At 40.8% G+C, this 21,245-nt stretch overlaps 1 protein-coding gene across 7 annotated transcripts in view; it reads left to right on the top strand.

Annotated features, from left to right (window-relative positions):
- Window positions 1-21,245, top strand: part of SPHKAP (SPHK1 interactor, AKAP domain containing) — a 102,789-nt gene that overhangs the window by 16,377 nt on the left and 65,167 nt on the right. Inside the window, exon 1 of one of the 7 annotated variants that reach the window (XM_075761067.1) lies at window positions 11,740-12,022. The exons of 3 other annotated variants lie outside the window; for them this stretch is intronic. In XM_075761067.1, coding sequence (XP_075617182.1) covers window positions 11,982-12,022 — 41 coding nt within the window. In that variant the 5' untranslated portion in view covers window positions 11,740-11,981. Of the gene's footprint in view, window positions 1-11,739; window positions 12,023-12,240; window positions 12,367-12,418; window positions 12,561-21,245 lie in introns of those variants that run through there. 3 more of the 7 variants (XM_075761070.1, XM_075761069.1, XM_075761073.1) reach the window with 3 other exon arrangements.

The following is a 21,245-nucleotide window of genomic DNA, read 5'->3' as shown; positions in this document are numbered from 1 at the left end:
TATTACCATCTGTGGTCTTGATTTCTGCTAATTCTGCAAAATACTTTTCCCTAGATACAATATTTTCATTTCAAAACCAGACACCTACTAATTAATGTGGGTTTTTTTAGACAATCTAAATTCTAATTCTCCCTATTCCAAAATAAAACAAATAACTAGCCATTGCTTATCTACTTGAAGATAAATACGACTGAGCTTTGGAAAACTGAAAGGTCAGCAACAGGCACCATGAAATCTAATCCTTATAAGACAACTTTGTCAGTGTAATAAAACATCTCCATTTTTGCCAGACCCTCTCCCATATTGTTATGTACTTTTGCCATCAGAATATCAACATGCACAAATAAACTTAATACTAATCTTCATATTATCTATAGCTCCTTAACCAGAGCCAGTCTCCATTTTTTCTGACTGAAAGGGTATTCTTACCTTAACACACATCTTTATTGTCACTGAATTACTGTGCCCTGATTAAAGTTTAATGACATGGCTACTCTGGTGTTGAGTCTCTAGAGACCATCACTTACTGACACCCAGCTAAGTTTCAAAGACAGCAGAAGTGCTAGAAGTACACAAACACAGTAGCTGTAGGGTACAAATTAGAAGCACCGCCTTCTCTAAAGACATGCGGTGCAGCAAGCGCAGCCTGAGCCCATGATGTTACTCACACACTGCTCAGGAGGCTGCTGGCCACAGAGAGCTCAAAAAACCCCAAACCCCAACTAAAAAACCCAAACAAACCCCAACAGCAAAAAACCAAAAACCCCACCACCTAACGAAGTTAAAAATTGCACAGATCTCAATTATCAATACCTAGAATTACCTAGAAATATGTAGAAGTCCTCTCAACAGGATTCTAAGATCTTTGCCTTTCAGAGCTCCATCTCATCAATTTGAGTAGCTTCTTTCTCACACAATGGATTTCAGTTGTACTACGGAACCCTCCAAAGTGCAATAAAAGAAAACATTTACAATGGCTTTCTCCAGTTGTTGGCCTTGTTTGTTCATACTAGAGCAAACTGGTGACAAACTGGCCTCTCCAAAACTGTGACAGTTCCCCTTCTATGGCAACTGAGAACACTAACCAGGATGTGCTAATGGGGACTCACTAAATTTTTACATTTGCATTAGAGAGGATAACATTGGTATTAGCATTACTGTATTCTTGAAATACTAGGAAAGAAAGTGAATTCTTGCATATGCATGTAAATTAAAGTCCTTTAAATTGATAGCTTATGAATATGAGTTAAACCTCAGAAATTCATTTTCTATTGGAGGTCTTTGATATTAAACGTTATGTTCATTCTCAAAGAATTATTCATTCTATACTAAAGATGAAAATTCATTCTGGATAACAACCAAAATCATTACCTCTTGAAAACAAAATTTCATACAAACCATATTTTCTCACCCAAAGCAAGAGCCAATTCTGTAATAGTTTCTTCATGGTTAGGGCCAAAGATGCTATTACCTGGTCAGAGCACTTTAGGAATGCATTGGTGCTATGGTGAGCAGAATCTAATCTAACCTATTAAGATAGTTTTAGCGAAGCTTCTAAGATGCAGTAAGTACTTCACACAATCAATGAGCAGCTACTAGGAGTCAGTGGAAAGTTGGTAACAATATCTCCAGCAATTAGGAAGACTTTACCCATAAGCCAAAGGATGAATTCTGCTGTTTTAAACAACACAAATTCAAAAACAGAAATAAGGCTAAATATTAGCTGTAAATCCCACAAATTGTCATTCGTGAAGCAGGAGGGCCCGCATTAATACGTCCTCTCTCAGTAACCTGTGGGAACTGAGGGCTGGATGAGGCTTGTTGTGCTTCCAGCTGGAATTTCGTGGTGCAGGCAGTAGAAATGCAAGCCTTCCAGTGAGAACCAGACATACCGCACATGTGCCACGCACATAGTCTGGGCATACGCTATACATCTAACAGTGTCACACATTAAACATACTCTGCATGTAGCAATCAACTGTGTAGTACATTTTCCATAAACTGTTTCCACACATGGTGCAGTTTCTCAGCGTGTGCACCGTTGGAACACTCGGGGTTTCCAGCAGGCAGCAGCTCCAGGAGCAGCTCCGTACAGCAATTCTCATCGGACTGCACAACATATAGAAATATTAGGCAAATAGTGAATCTACCCAGACAAATGCCAGCAGCCTGGGGAGAGTCCAAGGCAAAAAATCAACGTGCATACATCTAGAAGCAAGATCAAAAGCCTTGACAATTCTCTGAGGGAATCAACCACCCATTAGACCAGTTTCATGTTCACCTCCCGCCCTAATCTGTTTACGCACTTTTGTCGCTTCTCTGACAAAGGACTCAGGAGAAGCTGTTCGCTCAGGTACGTACCTAGCAGATGAAGCTTGTCAAACGAGCGCGATCCTTAAATATATTCTTTTCTGTATCAAGTCCTATACCTTGCAGGTGACATTTTACTACACCACAAAAGGTGAACTATCGTTTACAGCAGAAAATGCTACATTTACTCCCATCTCATGATTTTCACATCAGAACATCATTATCTTACATTTTAAAATAGTATCAGTATTATATTTGTATAATTTAATAGTTTAGTAGGACAGATGCTTTTGCCAGAATGAAAGTTTAATTACATTACTTATCTGGACCAATTTTTAATAACACCTACACAGTAATGACCTGATCCTTCCTTTATGTTATTTTACCATACATTAACTCAACATCAGAACTAAACTCATCATTTATAGCAGCATGAGAGGATAAGCTCATAGAAGAGGTCATTAAAGATTCCTTCTATTACTACGTTAATATCATTGGGCTTGGGTTTAGGTTTGTTTATTTTCCAGTTTTCTCACTTTTCTTATAGAAAATGCAACTGGAAAGAAACTAAAGTCACCCAGTCCATATTGTAACATCAGTGTAATGCCAACCCCATTCCTTACTGATGGCTTCCCAGCCACTCCAAGAACATCTGGTGATAGAAAAGTCACAGATGCCACAATAATTTATTCCAGTGATTGACTGTCCTTAGACTTACAGTCTTTCACCTAAACCAAATTTCTTAAGAAACTGAGAATTCCCAAGTACTGTCATCTGTCAGAACAGCAGACCTTGATACTGCCTTAGCATAACGACAAATAAAGAAAATTCAGGGAAAAACAAACCCAAAGATACATATGCAGACCTGAAAAAACCCAAATCATCACCAAAGTAGACTCATTAAATATTTACTGCAGATTTACTCATTTCTGGGAATGCCTAGCCATGCCAGAAATCTTCCGATTTTGTCCTGTTGTGCATCTTATTCCTTTGTCACCCACAAATTCACGACATACAAGATGATCAAGACTTCTGTCCATTACAGCTAGCATTCCAAAAGCACTCTGAATTTATGGCACTCCAAAACTTTCTTCAGACAAAAATTGTGATTTACCATTTCCCTTCATATCCCTCTCTTTACCAAAAAGCAGGGAGGGGAAGAATAAAAAAAAAACCAACAAAACAAACAAACAAAACCCACACACAAAAAAAAAAAAAAAAAAAAAAAGGTGTTTCAAATTTTTTCATGGAAAGACAAACATTTTTATTTCACCCATTCCTCTTCTAATCATAAGCACTTCATCCAATTCAAATTAAGTTGCACTGAGCATCCACATGAATCATTCTTATTTCTCAAATACCATTCCCTAGATGAGTCTTCAATTATATTTTTAAATGAAGCATCTCTCTGGATCCAGCTAATTCTGCTTGTAGCAATTAGAAGTTAGATACATAGCAGAAGTATATGTGCCTTGCTTCATTTTTATTATTGTTTCCTATATCAAAATGTAAGTAACTTAAACACTGAAGAACAAATTCACTGACAGAAGTCAAAAAAGCATATATTCAAAATGCAGAGATTTGTAAAATGAAATACCTGCATGTGAAGGCCAACATGAAATTCTAATTTTGATTTTTCTTCATAAAACAGAAAATTATTTCAGGACCTCATCAAGCTCCAAACACTCCCCCCTTCTCCCCAAATCTAGACAAACTCTTTCTGTGCTTCTTCAGAGCTATAAAGGAAATTGCTTTTACCTTCTTGAAACCTTGCTGAAGTATACCTTATCGTTATACATCTGTCTTATTCCTACAAGCAAATTTTCATTCAAAAGCATTTAAGCTTTTGCAAGTTTAGGCTTTGATGCAATCCTGGTTCTCATGGATATCTCAAAAAGTTATTCTGTAATTGGCAATCTTACAAGTTTCCTGAGAAAATACAGAGGATTACTGGTGCAGGGACTGTGCTATTTAAATTTCCTCAGAAAATAGAGTAGATCTGAACTACATTAAAGGGGCTGCGCAGAGAAGCTTTCACGCCCATGGCTCAACTGTACCTGTTAAACTGAAATGTGTATTTCCACTGTAACAACAGGTATTTACGATTCTGGAAATACCATTAGCTACTATGGTGATGCAAATTGATTTCATAGTAATTTTGAAGCAAACTTTTAACTCCATAGGATTTTGTACATGACTGTAGGCATCTATTTACAATCTCCCCTCCTGCAGCTATTTAAACAACTCTACATGGTAATTTAGCAGCGGAAAGTATCAAAACCAAGAAAGGTCAGTGTTTTCACTTTTATTTAAGTCCTTCTGGCTTGCACAAAGTTTGCTAGCTTTTTGTTAGTCTCTTGAGAGTTCAGCCAGAGATGTCCAAAATGAGACTGGAGGACAGTGTACAGTCAAGATTTTTTAAATTTTTTCCCCACTGGTAGTAACTGCCCTGCTCTTTTCATACACCTGCATTTCATTGTCGGTATATTTATTCAAATAGAATTGTCATTTAAATATTGACGTTTATTCAAATAGATTGCATAAGCAATTTCTCACATTGCATCTCATGAATATATAATCCACCCAGAAAATTAACACACAGCAGTTGGTATATGCTTACATGAAAAAACTACCAAAATAGTAAACCATTTTCCTTCACATTTTAATTGTATGTTCTTACTACCTATGCTATTTTAATGCCTCAACAGCCATCTTAGAAAGCACAGAAGACTATAGCTACAGAGACTCCTATCAAATCAGACTTTCTGCATTATCATTTGCACTGGTCTTTGAATTTTCTTTTTCAGCCTGTTTTTCTAACTTCTTCCAATTTTTCTTGTTTTCTGCTTGGCTGACCACATGAGGAAAAATGGATAGTTTTTATTCATAGCTGCTATGAGGACTTTTTAGTATGTCTTTTGACTTGACCTCTTCTAGGGACATACAAAATATAATTCCTATTTCAAAACTAACTACTCCCAGCACTTGAAAATTTCACCCACGAGAACAGTCGAAAATACGAAGCCTGAAGAAAACACTATGTTGGAGGATCACAACTAGAATTAAGGTAAAACTTCCAAAAATAGTTTAGTAATGAAAAATTCCAGTGATTTTCAGGAAGATTCAGAATTCTAGATTCTATTTTCAATACTTATTCAGAAGAATTTAAAAATTCTCGATGTTTTCTCAGAACAAAGGTGACCCACATAGTCATAGTCTTTTCAGTAAGCACCAGCACTTTGAATGACCTCTGGAGTTGTAGGAAGGGACTAGAGTGAGCACACAGCAGTTGTACAATATGTCCTCACAGCTCATGCAACATTAAGTTTAGAGACTCAGAACAGGGAGAAGCCAAAACATTTTTTCATCTTTATCTGAACACCCAGGACAGCACAGATGAACTGAAAGAGTATATTTGTGAATGTGTCTCCTTCTGTATACTTGATATGCATCATCACCTTTAGATGCCTAAAAGATTTCAGTTAATGCTACAGATGATGGCTCATTGCCTACCAGCTGGTTATTATTATCAGCTTCTAGCCCAGTTCTGAATAAAAGTGAATGCATTAGCTTTGACCTAAGAGGAACTAAATGGCTCGGTTTGAGTTCATTGCAAACACCAGGTTCTTTCCCTGGGGAATAATACAGTTGAGATCAGCTGAAACAATTATAGGAGCTCTCTAGTTTACTGGAATGACACTGACAACAAACCAACCAGAATTTAAAAAAAAAAAATAATCAGGGGACAACTTAATATTCTCATCTTGCAGAATGTAAATGCAATGCTCTATCCCCTTCTCTTCCCCCATCTTTTCTGGGAACGCAGGTAGGCTGAAAATGGAGTGTAGGTTTGGGAGTTAGAGACCAAATGAGTAGGTTTTATATTTAAACTTGTATATCAACTCAAAAATGTTTGAGGTTGTGTTAGAAAACATTCTCTTCATAGTTACAGATATGTATATAGATGAAAAATAAATACACCTACCACCCACATGCTCTGGTAATGATCTGCATTTGTTTAACAGGGGGCCATGTCCTGCAGTCTGGAGCTAAGTGACAAACACCACTGATCATTCTCTTTTGAGTACATCCAGCAGCTATCTGTGTCAGACCATCTTCCTCTCAAGCTTCTGACCATTGCCAGTGAGGACCTTGGGAGCTAGATCTGTGCTAACACAAATGAAAATAAGTTGTGGTACTTATTTACTGCAACACATTATGACACCCCTTCAACGCTGGTTTGTTAACTGAGGGTGCTTCAGTCACAGCCCAAATACCCATCTCAAAGGGAAAAGGACTTTCATTGACAGAAGAAGATTTTGTAATTAGATCACTAAAACTGTAAAGGGGGAAAGAAAAAAAAAAAAAAAAGAAAAAGAAAAAAAGGTATCAAACAAGAAGCTCTTTGTCCAAAACACATTAAAGCTAACTACCTAATGTTCAATGCAAACAGTTTAACCAATGTAACTCTACAAGCAAAAGGGACCTGATAAATTGGGTAAAAGACATGTATCTGTCTACGGTGTCAGAACTCAACCAATGTATTGAACAACTACATAAAGAGAATTACACGACCTTGTCAATAACCTGATAGCGTATGAGGGAATAAATTATGTATGATAATCAACTGCACAGTAATACAGTGAACTGCAATATCCATCTAGTAGACAAACATAAACCATGTTAGATGTTCTCTATTTTAAAAAAAAACTTCTCAAAATAACTGCACAAAACCCACGTAGCACCCCTTTTGCATTAGTTGTAAAGGAATAGCTACACATTCATCAAGACAGTAATCTGTGTGCACAGCAAACATGGACAAGGAGGATAAGTAGACATATACCAAAAATATTGTTTGATTAACACTAGTGCCCAAAGGCCTCTATTAGGATTAGGACCTGGTTGTCCTAAATGGATTTTTTTTCTTTTTAAATCTTTTTTCATTACGTAAGAGAGATGGTACCTGTATTGGGGGTCTGACAATATCATGTTTATTCTGGAAATATTATGCATCTATCCAGAGAGAGTTTTCTAATTAGGAGAGTTTTGTAAAAAGCAGCTCATAGGACAAGCAAAGGGAAGTGAAAAGCAAAACACTGTTTTTCCCAGTCTCCTACAACATTGATCTATGCCTGAAAATACCATCCAGTATAGACTGAATAGATCTCTTGGGACAAACCAAGTTATGCATAAACACATTTTTTGCAGATAGTTTTTTACCGTGAGCAAACAAAACTTCAAAACCACAGCAGCACAGAATCACTTAGGTTGGAAGGGACCTCTTGAGATCACTTAGTCCACCCCTCCTGCTCAGCAGGGTCAACTAGAGCAGGTTGTCCAGAACTGTGTCCAGAGGGGGTTTGAGTATCTCCGAGAACGGCTGGAGCCAAATCAAAGTCTTAGTGTAAGTTTGACTCCCTCTGCCTTTTCAGTAATGACTGACATATTTCCTCATGTGACAGTCATCTCTGGTGCTATTGTTTCAGATTCTGTCAGCTCAAAGAAACAACTCTGCAGCAGTTTATTCTGCTTATCTTCCCATCAGAAGGGCTGATTAATTATTTTTACGCAGCCCCTCGATTTTTATTAAAGTCTAAACCAGCAAAATCTTAAGACAAACAACTGGAATAGTCTGTATCCTTATAATACAAGAATATTATATTCTCTAGCCATGACTTTCTGTTATCCAGTACAGGAACAGCATCCTAGCCTGACATGTAAAAGACAGACAGCTAACTAAAATGCCACAGTAGTCTCTTCTGTTGCCAATTCATATCTAAAAAAATACACTCCTTGTGACAGCTCTGAAATAAGTCAATGTGTGGCAGTAATCAGTTCTCTTCTGTCAAGTTGGGTTCCAGGAAAAAGAATAGGTTTTTTTAGGCCATGTGCCAACATTGTCGAGGAATAAGAACAGTGGCACAAAGCAGCCCTTGGCTAGTTCTCTCCAAAACAAAGACTATGGGCTTTCAGTAGAGAGCCGGCTATCGGAAACCAGGAACTTTCTGGTAGATTGTGAGGAAATCGAAAGACAATGGCTGGCTCAGAGAAGGGCTCTGAAATGGTGAGAAGCAGCAACAGGAGAGCCCATGTCTGTATAAGGCAGGTTTGTGAAGGTTTTGCAGGATGACGGAGCCAGACGATAAAGAGTGACTAATGCAAAAAAAAAAAAAAAAAAAAAAAGAGAGAGAGAAGGCATTGAATTACAAGATGAGAGTCAGAGGGCTTCACATCAACTACAAGGATGTGATAAAAATCAAAGCAAGAACCAGTACGTGTGTAATCTCAGTGCTATCTGTTGGAGTGAGGGACAGATGAGTGGCAGTGTTTATGATGGAAAAACGATGGTTCAGAGTCATATCACATCAGGGAACAAAGACGAAGGGTAAAAGGCAAAACTGAGCAACAAATATCCCCACCTCTAATGAGGGAAAAACCTCTCCTTCTCTCTTTTTCTGTCACAGAGCTCTTCTCCCTGACAACTCACAAGAGCAGACAATCCAAAATTAGAGAGTGAAAACCTGTTATGAACTTCTGGAGTACAAACATCACTGAAAAAAAATGATCGTTTCCTTTCTCTGAACTGTCCCTAGCCGAAGGTCTCTCTGTCCTTTCCCTTCACAACAGAAGCAAAGCATCTCGACAACGCTGTAAAAGGCTGTTCTGAAACCCAGAAACAGGAATGTGAAAACCATATCCGTAAAGTTAAAGGACAGAGTAGAATAGTTGAGATGGCAAAAGTAAAGGACGGGGTGGGGGGTGGGAATTAAAGCCAGTAAAACAAGTAAGGGAGAAAACAGGAAAGGTAGAGAGAAAAACTGCACACTGCTAGGGAAAAGGAGAGTAACAGAAGGATGGGAGATGGTGTCAGACAGTCAAACAGAACATCTGTAGGCAAGTGATGTCTGAGCCTCTTCTCCAAAATCTCTGAAGAAGATAAGTAAAATATAGTATCGCAGGGATAAGTTAACGTAAACCTTGTCACCACAAGGGTAAGGCGGGGATACACAGAATGAAGAGAGGCTGCGATGCCTGGGATGTGTTCAAGGGAAGGCCAGAGAGGTTAGATGAGAAATTTGAGTGTGTTGGTGACTGAAATAGATGGCCGTATAATGTGATTAATAGTGTCCGTGTGTGCCATATCTATGTGTGTCAACAGAGCCAGGCACAGCCCTGTGATCAGTTGTACTCTTTAATTGTTAGGGTTTTCTGTTCAGAAAAAAAGAGTCTGGATGACATCACACTTGCTTTAAAAACTAAGGGAGTTTAGACCCAAGCCATGCCCTACTCCATGCCCACAGGGCCAGCAAACAGGCATTGACCAGCTTTAATTACTAGCCCAAATGCAACCTAAGAGACATCTAGGTAGAGTCACACGTGGACTCAATCGGAGGTAACTGTAAATATCTGGGGCAGAAGAAATGCTTACACATTGACAGAAAAAGGATAAGATAATGACAGTGAAGGAGAAGCAGACAAGCTACTGAATGAGAAAACATGTGAAAGATTAGAAGCTCGGTGGCAACAGCGTTGAATTTATCAGAGGGTGCTGAGACAAGGAAGAGAAAATGGGATACTTAAAATACAAAACTGGAGATCCGATGCAAAATCACGTACAAATGATGAAAGAGAAGACAGGTAAAATCAAAGTAACTGATCAAGTGGAAGCCAATAGAAAGTATTAAGCACTACATGGGTAGGGCAATTGTGTCTATTAGAGAAGAGCTGGTGAGAAACAGAGTTGAGGGACACAAGAGACCTGGGAGTCTGAGTGACTCCAAAACATGGAACATGTGCAGAGAACTGAGAAGGAGGAAAGGGCGTTACAGCCTGTTTCCAGGAATGAAGGGGTGCAAAAGCATTGGAAGAGTGTGAGAAAGGTACGGCACAGTGCCAAGGGAGTCACGTCAGAGGGCTGACGTTCAAGTGTTAAACAGAGCGGGTAACATTTCATGCAGACAACCAGTTTCAGCACTACCCTGGACTTGCAGATAAGCAGGTAAAGTCTCTGGATTTCAGAACTTTCCACTCACCCAGAGCCTGGAAAGATTCCTCAGGTCTCTATGCTCTTAGATGGGCTGGCTTTAGGCCAGCATGTTTCAAGCGCTCCCCTAAGAGGCTGCTGTGATCTCATACTCTCAGCTTCTCCACTTTCCATTTAAAGCCCAACGCTTCCCATTGCTTTGATTCCCATTTACCCTTAACTAGCTACATCGTGTTAACAGCCTTGCCATCTCTCATTTGTCACTTCACAAGTTGACAGATGACTGCTATAACAGCAGGGATAATCCATATCCTTAGCGCAGTCTTAAGAGGTATTTAAAAATTAACATGAAACTTTCTCCTCTTGGTTATGCAAAAGTCACCAAGAACAAATCCTTCAGATACCCTTTGTTAACAATGAAAAATGTTGGTTTCAGTAGTTAAATGATACCATGCCTCTGGCTGCAAAGTTGGTTTAAGAAATTTCTGCACCGTAAATCGGAAGAGAGAACAAAACTTGATTTAATATATAAAATAATTCCCTCCACATGCCCCAGGCCCTTCCAAAACTCACTAAACTTCATTATTTCATAATGTTGTGCCAACTAAAGGGAATAGCAAGGTGTAGAAAAGACACAGGAATGACGCAGTTAAAACAGAAGCATCAAATTTTTATTACAGATGAAAAAGATGGTTGTCAAAGCATGAATTTAGTTGCCCTTGCCACCTGCCCTTCCTCTTTGTCTTTGAATTCACTCAGCAAATCTCTGAACATAGCAATGACTAAAGAGCAGGGCTCACCGTACATCAGATCAAGCTTCCAGCAGAATTTGTGGATACATGTAAGTTCTTGCCAGACTTTTACTGCTGAATTCCTCTGTTGAGCAGACTGTTTGCTACGTAACTAACAGAAGTAAAATACTCGTCCCATGACTGGACAGAGCAGACCTTGGGCTCTGACCTAGATCATAAATGTATTGAAAACAAATCTTAGTAAAAGGGGGATCTTACCAGCAACTACAAGGTGATGACAGTTGTCTCCAGCCCTGCAAATTTCACACCCAAGCCAAAGGACTCCTACTGAACCCAGGAGGCTCTGTCTACAGGCTCGCTCAGGATTCACGAGTAACTTATGTTTGCACAGTGCATCGCCTGTGACTCAGATGTTTTTAATCTCAGCTCTCCATGACTAGAGACCAATTCTAATAATTTGTACCGCACAGATTCTCAGGCATGGGTGTGCAAACATGACAAAGCCAAGCCACAAGACATAGTATTTTCTTGAAAAGAAAAAAAAAAAAAATGCTGCGTGTAACCAAATAAAACAGTTTAAGGAGTTCAAAACAAGACATAAATTGTAGTTAACTAAGTAGGCTCCTTTTCTAAATTTTCGAGTCTCACATCTAAGATAGAAAGACACACCCCCCCCCCCATCATTTAAATCACATGGTTTACGGGGCTGGGGCTCCAAGAGCATCGTGACATTCATAACGAGGAGCCAGCAACGATTGCCTCTTTCTTGCTGGAGTCGCCCAACACCTCGTTGCCACATCCCAGTTCCCACCACCCGCAACTTCTTCAGGTGTCCTGAACTCGGTGCAGCATTCCTTTGACACGTTTGCAAACGCTACATCGCTACAGCGAAACAGAAGTAAGCCCGGCCAGCTGCCTCCAGCCCGCCCGCCGTCATGTTCCGGCCGGGCCCCCGGTGCCGGACAGCGGTTTGCAGGTGCGAAGAGTCCCGGGGACGGCGCTGCCGTGGGTGACCGCCGCTCGCCCGACCAGCCCGTGCCTGAGGTGCCGCTGTCAGAACCGCAGCGGCCGTGGGGGAACGCCGACCGCTGCCCCCCCGGGAGCGCAGCCCCCGACCCGCCGCCGCCGCCGCCGCGGGGCCCGACCGTGAGGGAGGGACGGGGGAGGTGACCGGGGCGGAGTGAAGCAGAGGGCAGGGCCGGGAGGCGCCGCGCTGCAGCGCGCCGGGGCCGCGCTCTTGCTGCTCCGACACCGCCGGAGCGGAGGGTCCCGCCGCCGCCCCCGCCATGGCCGGCCGCCCCCCGCCCGCCGCCGATCCCGGCCGCCCCCCGCCCGCCGTTCCCAGGTAGGGCCCGCGCCCCCGCCCCTCCCCGCGCGCCGCCGCTTGCGCGCGTGGGGCTGCGCCGCGTCGCGAGGGGCTGCCGCCGCCTGTGGCGAGTAACGGCCGCGGGTGCCGCCGTCGCTGCCCGGTGAGGAGAGGCGCCGAGCGCCCGCGGGTCCCCGCTGCCTGCCCGGTGAGTAACGCCTCCGGGCGCCCGCTGCCGGGGGCACCCCCGCTTGGGCTTACCCCGGCGCGGGAATCGGGAGCCCGCAGGGAAGGGGTCCTCCTCGCCTGAGAACGGTCACGGAGGAGCGGGGACACCGCGGTGCCGCTCTTCGCTTCTGCGGTACCCGAGGGGGGAGCGCGGCCGGGTGGCCGCGGGGAAGGCAAGGCGGGTGACGGCCGGCCGTGCGGAGCCGCTGCCGGCGGGAGCGGCCGGGCTGGGGCTCGGGAGCGGCCGAAACGGGCACCGCAAATTGGCGTTCAGCTGCAGAGGGGCTGGGGACGTGCCGCTACCTGCCAGAAGGTGTCACAGCCGTGGCTTTACTGCTACACGCAAAGGGGCAATGAAAGAGCTCTTCTTAAAATAATAATAAATAATAGATTGTCGTCTAATTTTGCTACAACAGCTGCTTTTCATACCGTAGCGTCTTAAGAGAGTCGGTAAGTTAATTAGTGCTTAGTAAAATACCTTGAGGATGTTGTGCTTAAATCATTTCAATGCACGTACACTACCTACTAAGTCAAATTGTTTCACAATGAAAGAAAACCTAAAAATCACAAAATTATCCCAGCTCAACCAAACATGTATTTATAACACTTACGGACAACAGATTAGAGAAAAACTTCCTTTGAGGCAGAAACTGATGCACAGATAGGAGTAGCCTACCAGAGATGCAAGATGCAGTTAAGCATAATTTTCAACAATCACAAGTAAATTGCATTTTGATGATAGCAGGCAGACAAAAGTATTATAGAAATTGTGCCATTTAAGTATGGTACAACCTATCAGAGATAAAATGCATATGTTGCAAATTATCACAATTCATTTTGGTTGATTTGCTTCCAGTGCAGTATATCCCAATGAGAGATGAGTGGTAAAAATGATGGAAATAAAGTTCAGAGAAAAACACAGCCTTAAAAGAAAGGTAGTAAAATGATAAATAGCTACCTGAATACTCAAGAGGAACTGATTGGGGGAGGGAGGGATGGTGACACTTAGGTGGGTGATAATTACTTGCAGAAGAAATTGTTTTTATTTACTTGAAGGAAGCTTTTACTTTAAAGCAACCTCTCAAAGAGAGTTGACCAAATAGTGTTTTGTATCAATAAACGTTTACTGACCAAAGCTTAATAATTTTTTTGCACTTTGATCTGAATTGCCTTGTTTAGAAATAGCCCTTCCTGATTTTTCCCTTGGCATTTCAGAGTGAAGTGAGTAGGATTTAGCTTTTTCTTTTTTTTTTTTTTTTTTTTTTTTTACAGCTTGTAGTTTTTATATGCAACTTTAACACACTGAATACCAAGGTGATTTTACAAACTTTAGTATTTTATGGGAACTCACAGTCTCAAAACAGGAGGGACTCAGAGTTTAAAGCCAGAGAGACATTTTGTTTACCTGACATCCTGTTTTTCACACTGTACAATAAAAATCGGGTAGAATGCAATCCTGACCCCAGTAACCTAGGTCGGGATAAAACAGGTATTCCAAAGAGACAGTCTTAAAGACATTAAGAATTAGACAAGCTGCTGCTTTCCTTGCTTATGGTCTTGCTTTCATAGTTAAATGTTTACCTCCTCATAGGCATACAACCACCTTCCAACTCCACACAATTGTTGCTAGGCTTTTCATCACTGCATAAAACAACTCTTGAGGAAAACAGTCCTACTCCACTCCAGAGCTCTGCCATCTGGTCATCTCTACACCCCAGCTAAGCCTATTACCCAGAAAACATTATCTATTTCTGTAGTAAGGCCAAGACTTATCTTGCTCCTGTGAGCAACATACCTCTTTTTCCTGAAGAGTGAGAGATTTTCTTCCTGTAGCTTAAGCAAGCCAGACTTCCTTGCACCAAAACCTACAGTCCTCTTTTTCATCTCTTTTATCTCCTGCAGCTGGTGTGTTGACAGCTGCTTGTTATTTGTTAATTAAGGTAACCCTTTCTTTGCTGAACAACTATGTAAGCTTCATACTTTCTGTCTGTGAATAAGGGTCAGAGGACTCCAGGAAAGATGGTGACCAGAACAGCAAGTAATTTGTTTGGTCCATTCCTGTCTTCATCAGGAAACCTTGGGGAAAAAAGCACACCTGGGAAGCCATGGAACAGATAACTTGTCCTCATACACCTTCAGCTCATCATGCCCACCATACAATATTTGGGTAACTTTAATTGGAAACTAGTTACAGCAGCTGTTGAGAAATACAAACAATGAATGTTAGCATTTAGGAGTTAACTTTACAAACCTTACCAAAGAAATTTTTCACTGTTGAACTATTATAAATCAAACAGTGTTTTGCATCTTCCCTACAGAATCACTTCGGGCATTGGCCTGTTTCTGTGGCCTGATCTTACGTACACCCAACTTCCTTAACCAAGGCTGCAGCGCTGCCCACCTTGCTGACTGTCCTATCACATGCTACAATCAGTACTTGAGTTCAGCATAAACTCAGGGTGCACATTTATTCCTGCTCAATACCTTTCCTTGCTTTGGCTTCCATATCTGAAGGCAAAATTGTAAGCCCTGAGTCTGGTTGCCTGCAGCCACTGTGGAGCACAGCAGAGCAGGCTAGCAGCCTTTGGGCATCCACTGATAAATTAACATTTCTGGCAGTAGCTTCTTGCAGTGAACACTTACCCTGGGGATCAGATGAGCAGCTGCAGAGAACTGCACAGAACTGGTAGCTGTCACTTTTTCTTCAAGCAGCTAAAAGACATTTTTGGTGCACACTGCAGTTGGGAAGCTGGAACTGTGGTCTATAATGTTTTGTTTTGGTTTGTTTTTTATAGTGGAGAAACAAAACCACATTAAGACCTTAAACATACCAGCCTGCACTTTGTGTCTTCAGGTGAGAGGCAGGAAGAAAAATACTTGAAGTTTTTAAATATGAGCCAGGACTTTCTGTGCTTCTATCCCCTGTGTAAGCCAGTGACTAGTTGGGATGCTGTTGCACAGCTGCCTAAGGAGATACAACCACCCCTTTCGATAAAACTGCAGTTTCTCTGCTCAAGCTTATGAAACTAAACCTATACACATATGCAATTTTTAGCCAAACCTCTATATCTGAAAGTAGTCTTAGCTGACAAGTAAGAGTCTTAAGACACGTCTTTTGGACTGGCACATGCTTTCCACACACCTTTTGTGTGAATACTGAAAAGGGGGATAATTAGTGTTCTTCAATTCAGAATTAGAAGCAGCACTGGGGCTTAGAAGCAACATTAGACTGAACAGTAATCCAAAAGAATTAAAATGCATATCCACGATAGAGATGAGAAGTAGCAGGTTTTATATTTTAAACAGTGAAACGACAAGCCCAAAGAATGTCTGGCTATTTCTGAGAAACTTACTCTCCATGTAGTACAAAAAGTTTTGTGTCACCAACACAAAATGCAATATCTTTGCCACATCTCAGTAATACCTGTCATGGCAGAAAACTTAGGCATATGGAGCACAGAGAAAGGCTTTTCTGGTTTTATAGGGTCCTGCTGGAAACCAAGCATTTTTTTTACATTTGATGAATACACCAGGGCTGACCAGAGATGCAAAGAGGTAAGTTAAGATATTCAAAGCTAAGAAGAGATCCAAAATCTGTGGCTGTATCAGATTTTCTTACAGACAATAGGCATGTGGCACGCACTCATTGCCATTGGTAACTTACACAGTAACACTTCTGTCACAGACTTCAGCTGACAGCTGCTCCTGTGGTACAGCAAAACAGCCCAGATCTTGTATAACGGAGAAAACAGATTTGGTGGCTTTGTGCTAAGATGCTTTTAGGAATGAATGAAATAGAACTGTGATCCTTTAAGGAGACAAAATTGCAGGAAATACCCAAATTATCAAGTTCAACAGTCATGGGACTAAGCTAGACATAACAGTTTATTTGAAGAAATAATTAAAAAATAAAACAAACAGAAAAGCAAACAAAACCCCCAGAATTCCAAGAAAAAACCCCCAAACCAGAACAGCAGCACATAAACCAACAGGAATCAGTACTAAGACTTTATTTTAAATAATTGTCAGTAATGAGTGGAATGAAATAAGCAAAGACAACTACTCAGGAGATGGTGGGTGGTATTTGGTGAGACTGACCACATAGCCTACAGATCTGTTTTCTATATTTTTCTACCTCTGTGAGTAAAAGAGAAACAAATGTATTACAAATCTTATTAAAATGAGAGGGCAAATGAAGAAATCCTCTGAACAAGAGTGTGATGTCAGAACTTTCATTATCAAGACAACTGCATGCATTAGAACAGTAGCTGGTGTCACACATGAGGACGAAATTTGTTTTTCTGCACTTGTGCATAACCAGTACTGCAGCCCAACCAGAGGAATCAGTTTAATACTTGCTGGGTATGTTTTTCATTTGCAAATTAGCAGATGAATTTACCAGATGTTTTGAGTGGAGTGGCTAGAAAATTTATCTAATGCAATGTGAACATTTTGGATAGTGACTACCTTCTTACAATGTCAGTTTAATTATCAGTGGTGGGAATTCTTGAAATGACATGCTGCATCCTATTTCAATGGAGAATTACTTTAAACAGTTCATTAATCTGGCTAACCTATGTTGTCAAACATAGGCAACAATTCTCAGAGATGTTTTCCTTCAGTGAGGTCAGGGGAGAAGAAATTCAGCTAAAACTAGAAGGAACTTAAATTGTCAAAGGTCATAAGTCTGTGGATGAGGAGTCTGATCCCTTGAGGAGTGGGGCTGTGGGTGACAGGAGGAGGGAGACTGGCAGAAGCAGTAAAGAAATTAACTGTATAATTTCCGTGCTTTGTTTCACTAACCCAGTACGCACTACAGTGACAAAAACCTATTGCTTATTTGCAGACTTGCATCTACACTTCTTCCTTTATTTTACCAATCTCTTCTGTTTTGAATTCTTTAATCCAGGCTACCCTCACCTCCCACATGAACTTCACACTTCTTTTCCTCAAAACATACATTAATTTCATCTTTCGGTTCTTGCTCTACTCCTGTACATCACTTTTCCCCGTTCTGACTGCAGTGCCTGTAATGGTATCAGTCACTCCATTCACAGTTCTGCCTATATGTACAACTCTTCTTCTTCATCGTTCAGCCCTCTCCTCCTTCAGACATCCTTCCCCCGGGATTGACTGGACAAACCCTAACAAGTATCAGTGACAGTCTGATATGTCCATAATTTGTTGCTCTGCTGTTCATTTTTTATATTATTTAGGCTACGACCTCCTTCCAGTAACCATTGTAAGCACACTTATTAGGTTAGCAAGGTTTTGCCATCTCCTTCCTCAGTCCTATTTTAATTACTTCACTCTTTTTTTGTTACGTGTAGTTTGTCAGGCTACGCCCTGAGTAGGAAGGAGGGAGGCATAGTTAGGCTGATGGGAGCCCTTATCTGCCCTGTGGATAAGAAACCCTAGCACTAAAACCTCCCTCAGGTCACTCCCTCATGCAGCTGTCATTCCCTAACAACTTGGGTCTACAAACATTGTAAATTAAAGCACCCTCTAAAGAACAGTATTTTAAGCCACGATTAACTGAACAGCCAGAAGTCACAACAGTAAGCGCCATATTCAGACAGCGGCGTGTCTTGTGTGCTAGAGGTACTGAGGAGCAGAAACAGGGAGTGAGAGGCTGAGAGAACTCACTCCAGTGAGGATACCAACCAGTGGTCCCTCCAGGTACATTTTTTCAAGCTTGGCTGGAATGCTGCAGCTGCCGCGAGACAGTATTTAGTTATTTAACAATGGGGAAACTGCTTCAACGTGAAGGACTGGGAACTCAAGCGCTAATAGCCAAGTATTCACCTAGAAGTGGAAAAGGCAGTTTTAAGTTTTCTCTCAGAAGAAGAAAAATGAATTAAACTTGTACATCAAAACAATAGCTTTAATTACCAACTCACTGGATAAAACGCAGCAGCAGCTCCCCCTCTCCCTGCCCGTTGTGGAGGCTCCTGGCCGGTGCTGGCTGTGCTCTCTGGGGAGGAGCGGGAAGGGAGAGCCTGCCTAGCGCTGGTAGGGACAATGCCCTTCGAAACACTTAACGTGTCAGGAGCTCAGTGTCAGAAACTTGTGAGGATTGTTTCCCAATTTTTTAACCACCTCTTGCTTATCAGTGGATTAGACAGTGCTTCAGACTGCACGTACAGTGCACCTTCCCTTCTGCTTCACTGAAAACAGAGGGGAAAAATGATATTGGATATTTCTGTTTTTTCTTTTAATAACAAGTACAAATTTAGTATGTGCAGATTAATATTATGATTGCTAGGATTTATTTGGTGCCCAGTATGAATTTTAAACCTTCTTTTTTAGTCTTATCAACCTTGGATTATTTGCATTAATCTCTTTAGTTGCCCTCATTAATTTTCTTCACTTCAAGACTTGCCTGATTATTATTAAATATCTGGCTGCTGCCAATGCCCATGACACATAATAGGTAGTCGGTGGTTTTTTATCAAAGCTGTGTTTTCTCTTGGATTTGGCATCACAATTTATTATATATCTAATTATTCTTGACTGCTGTGTAAGAAAGTTTCCTTTCTAAATATTGATTAAATTTAATTTATAGCTGAAAGAGAAGGGACTTTTAAAAAAATTCTAACACAGAATCTGATGCTGCAGTGCACATTTCCCAGGTAGTGAAATTCAAAACTGGTCAACAAGTCCTGTATAACCCTAAGTGGTCGCTTTTAAGACTAGGACTTACTCTCTACACTCTGTTCCGAGCTGGGTAGTTGTAATAACCAGCTTCTGAGTATTACAGGAGTTTTTTGTTTTCTGGAAAAGTTTTGATTTATTATGTGAATTGGTGAAAAACTGGAATTCATTAAACTAAAACATCTTTGCATTACAGTTAAAACTTTTTAAACAGGATGATGCAGAGTTTAGGATGCCTAGACTTGGATAATAGTTTAACTTCAATGATTGACTTTCCCAAAGATACACTAGACACCCATGTGGTGGGATAGTGTATAGAATTAGTTAGTTAGTGGCAACTATGTAACCAGTTAGATTTATAGGACTTTTCCTTGCTCGGAGGTTAATTTTCTTGTTGGAGTGGCAGCACAGGGTGTATGGGCTAGGTAAGTCCAGAAAGCTTGAGTGTAACCGTTCAGCCCGCAAACAGCACTGTTGTAAGAGCGTTCAGCAGGCCAAGGGAGTCGGCAGTGCTTGTCTGTGCAGTAATCTTAAGTTACTTGGGTACTGCAGTTTCACTTCAGTGAAGGGTCAGTTTACTTAGAGCATCCCATAGGACTGGACTTGTATTTCATTTCAGCGATGAAAAGCTTAGGTGATCCTCACGTAGTCCTTGTGGGATTGTACAGTTATCAGAATTTCATATACTAGGCACAGCACATCTCCACCAGCAGTGGAGCTTTCATTACATGAATATTAAAGGAAGAAAGAAAAGGTGTCTCTTAGTTTTCAGAACTGTGTTTAAATTAGGTCCAAATCCTTTTCCCTCAAGACTCATTTATAACTGTCCATGCTATTTCAACTGAAAAGGGAAGAGATCAAATCAGCAGGGTAACAGTTCAACAATGTGCTTATAGATTGTTCTTCTATGTTGTCAAGGCAGTATCTTCCTTCTCAGTGAAAAATGTGTATTACAATTGTAGACATCCAATAAAAATGAACAGCTCATTTATTTTCAAAAGGAAAAGATTTGCATGCTGTGATATTGAAATGAAAACCCCACCATCCTCACACAAATTGTGGAATAAGACTGTCCCCTCACTAGAAAAAAAAAAAAATTGTTTCTTGAATATGCAAAAATACAGAAGTAATAGCACAGCTATTAAGGAGCTTAGTTAAACGGTCACATTACCTGACAATAAGTTCAATCCTAAGCATAATACATGCCATAAATTCAGTGAAATCCAATGGTCATGTTATTCACATTGTTAAGAGTAAGTAGCATATATGAACTGTATCAGTGGTTTGGATGATGTAATTTAAATGTTAATATAGTTACCAAATACAAAATGTTGATACTTTTATAAGTACAGACATATTTCTAAGATTATGGAAGTCAATACTGTACATTATGGAACAGTGCATCGGAGTGTTAGAGAGAGGTATCTTTGGGTACTGCCATCAGTAGCAGATTTTTATTTCGTACAAGAAAATTAATTCACAAGTAAGCACATATTTGCTGAATGCAACAGATGATTTTCTGATTCAGAAGGCATGGTTTTTAAGGTATCAGGTATTAGACAAATAATTGAGTAACTACTGAAAAAAGAGGCAGAGCATAAGCAAATAATACAAATACAAATACTAATCCAAATCCAGTAATTAAAAAAAAAAAAAAAAGAAGAGGCCATAGGACAAGGTTTACTTTGGCATGGATTGCTTTTGGATACACAGAACTAGACCTCTCTATTATACTGCATCTATCTCCAGCTGAAGTTGTTACAGTGATCCCCCACTAATAAAACGAATAATTTTGCAAAACCAGGATTTAAGTGCATGCTTCTTTCTTTGTTCCTTTGAATCAAAAGAACTTAGGCTTTGCAGTGTTGATCAGAGTGAAACTTAAACTCACCCAAAGACATGAAACAAAAGGCAACCTCTGCTCTTAATGAAGGTAACAGGAAGAGCAGGGCTGGTGCTGGGCCCTGCTGAAGCAGGGTAACATCCCTGCCCCAGAGACAGTGAGCACCTT

Source organism: Balearica regulorum, chromosome 9, assembly GCF_011004875.1.
Source record: "Balearica regulorum gibbericeps isolate bBalReg1 chromosome 9, bBalReg1.pri, whole genome shotgun sequence".
NCBI classification, from domain to species: Eukaryota; Metazoa; Chordata; class Aves; order Gruiformes; family Gruidae; genus Balearica; species Balearica regulorum.
This window is presented reverse-complemented; position numbering and strand designations above follow the sequence as displayed.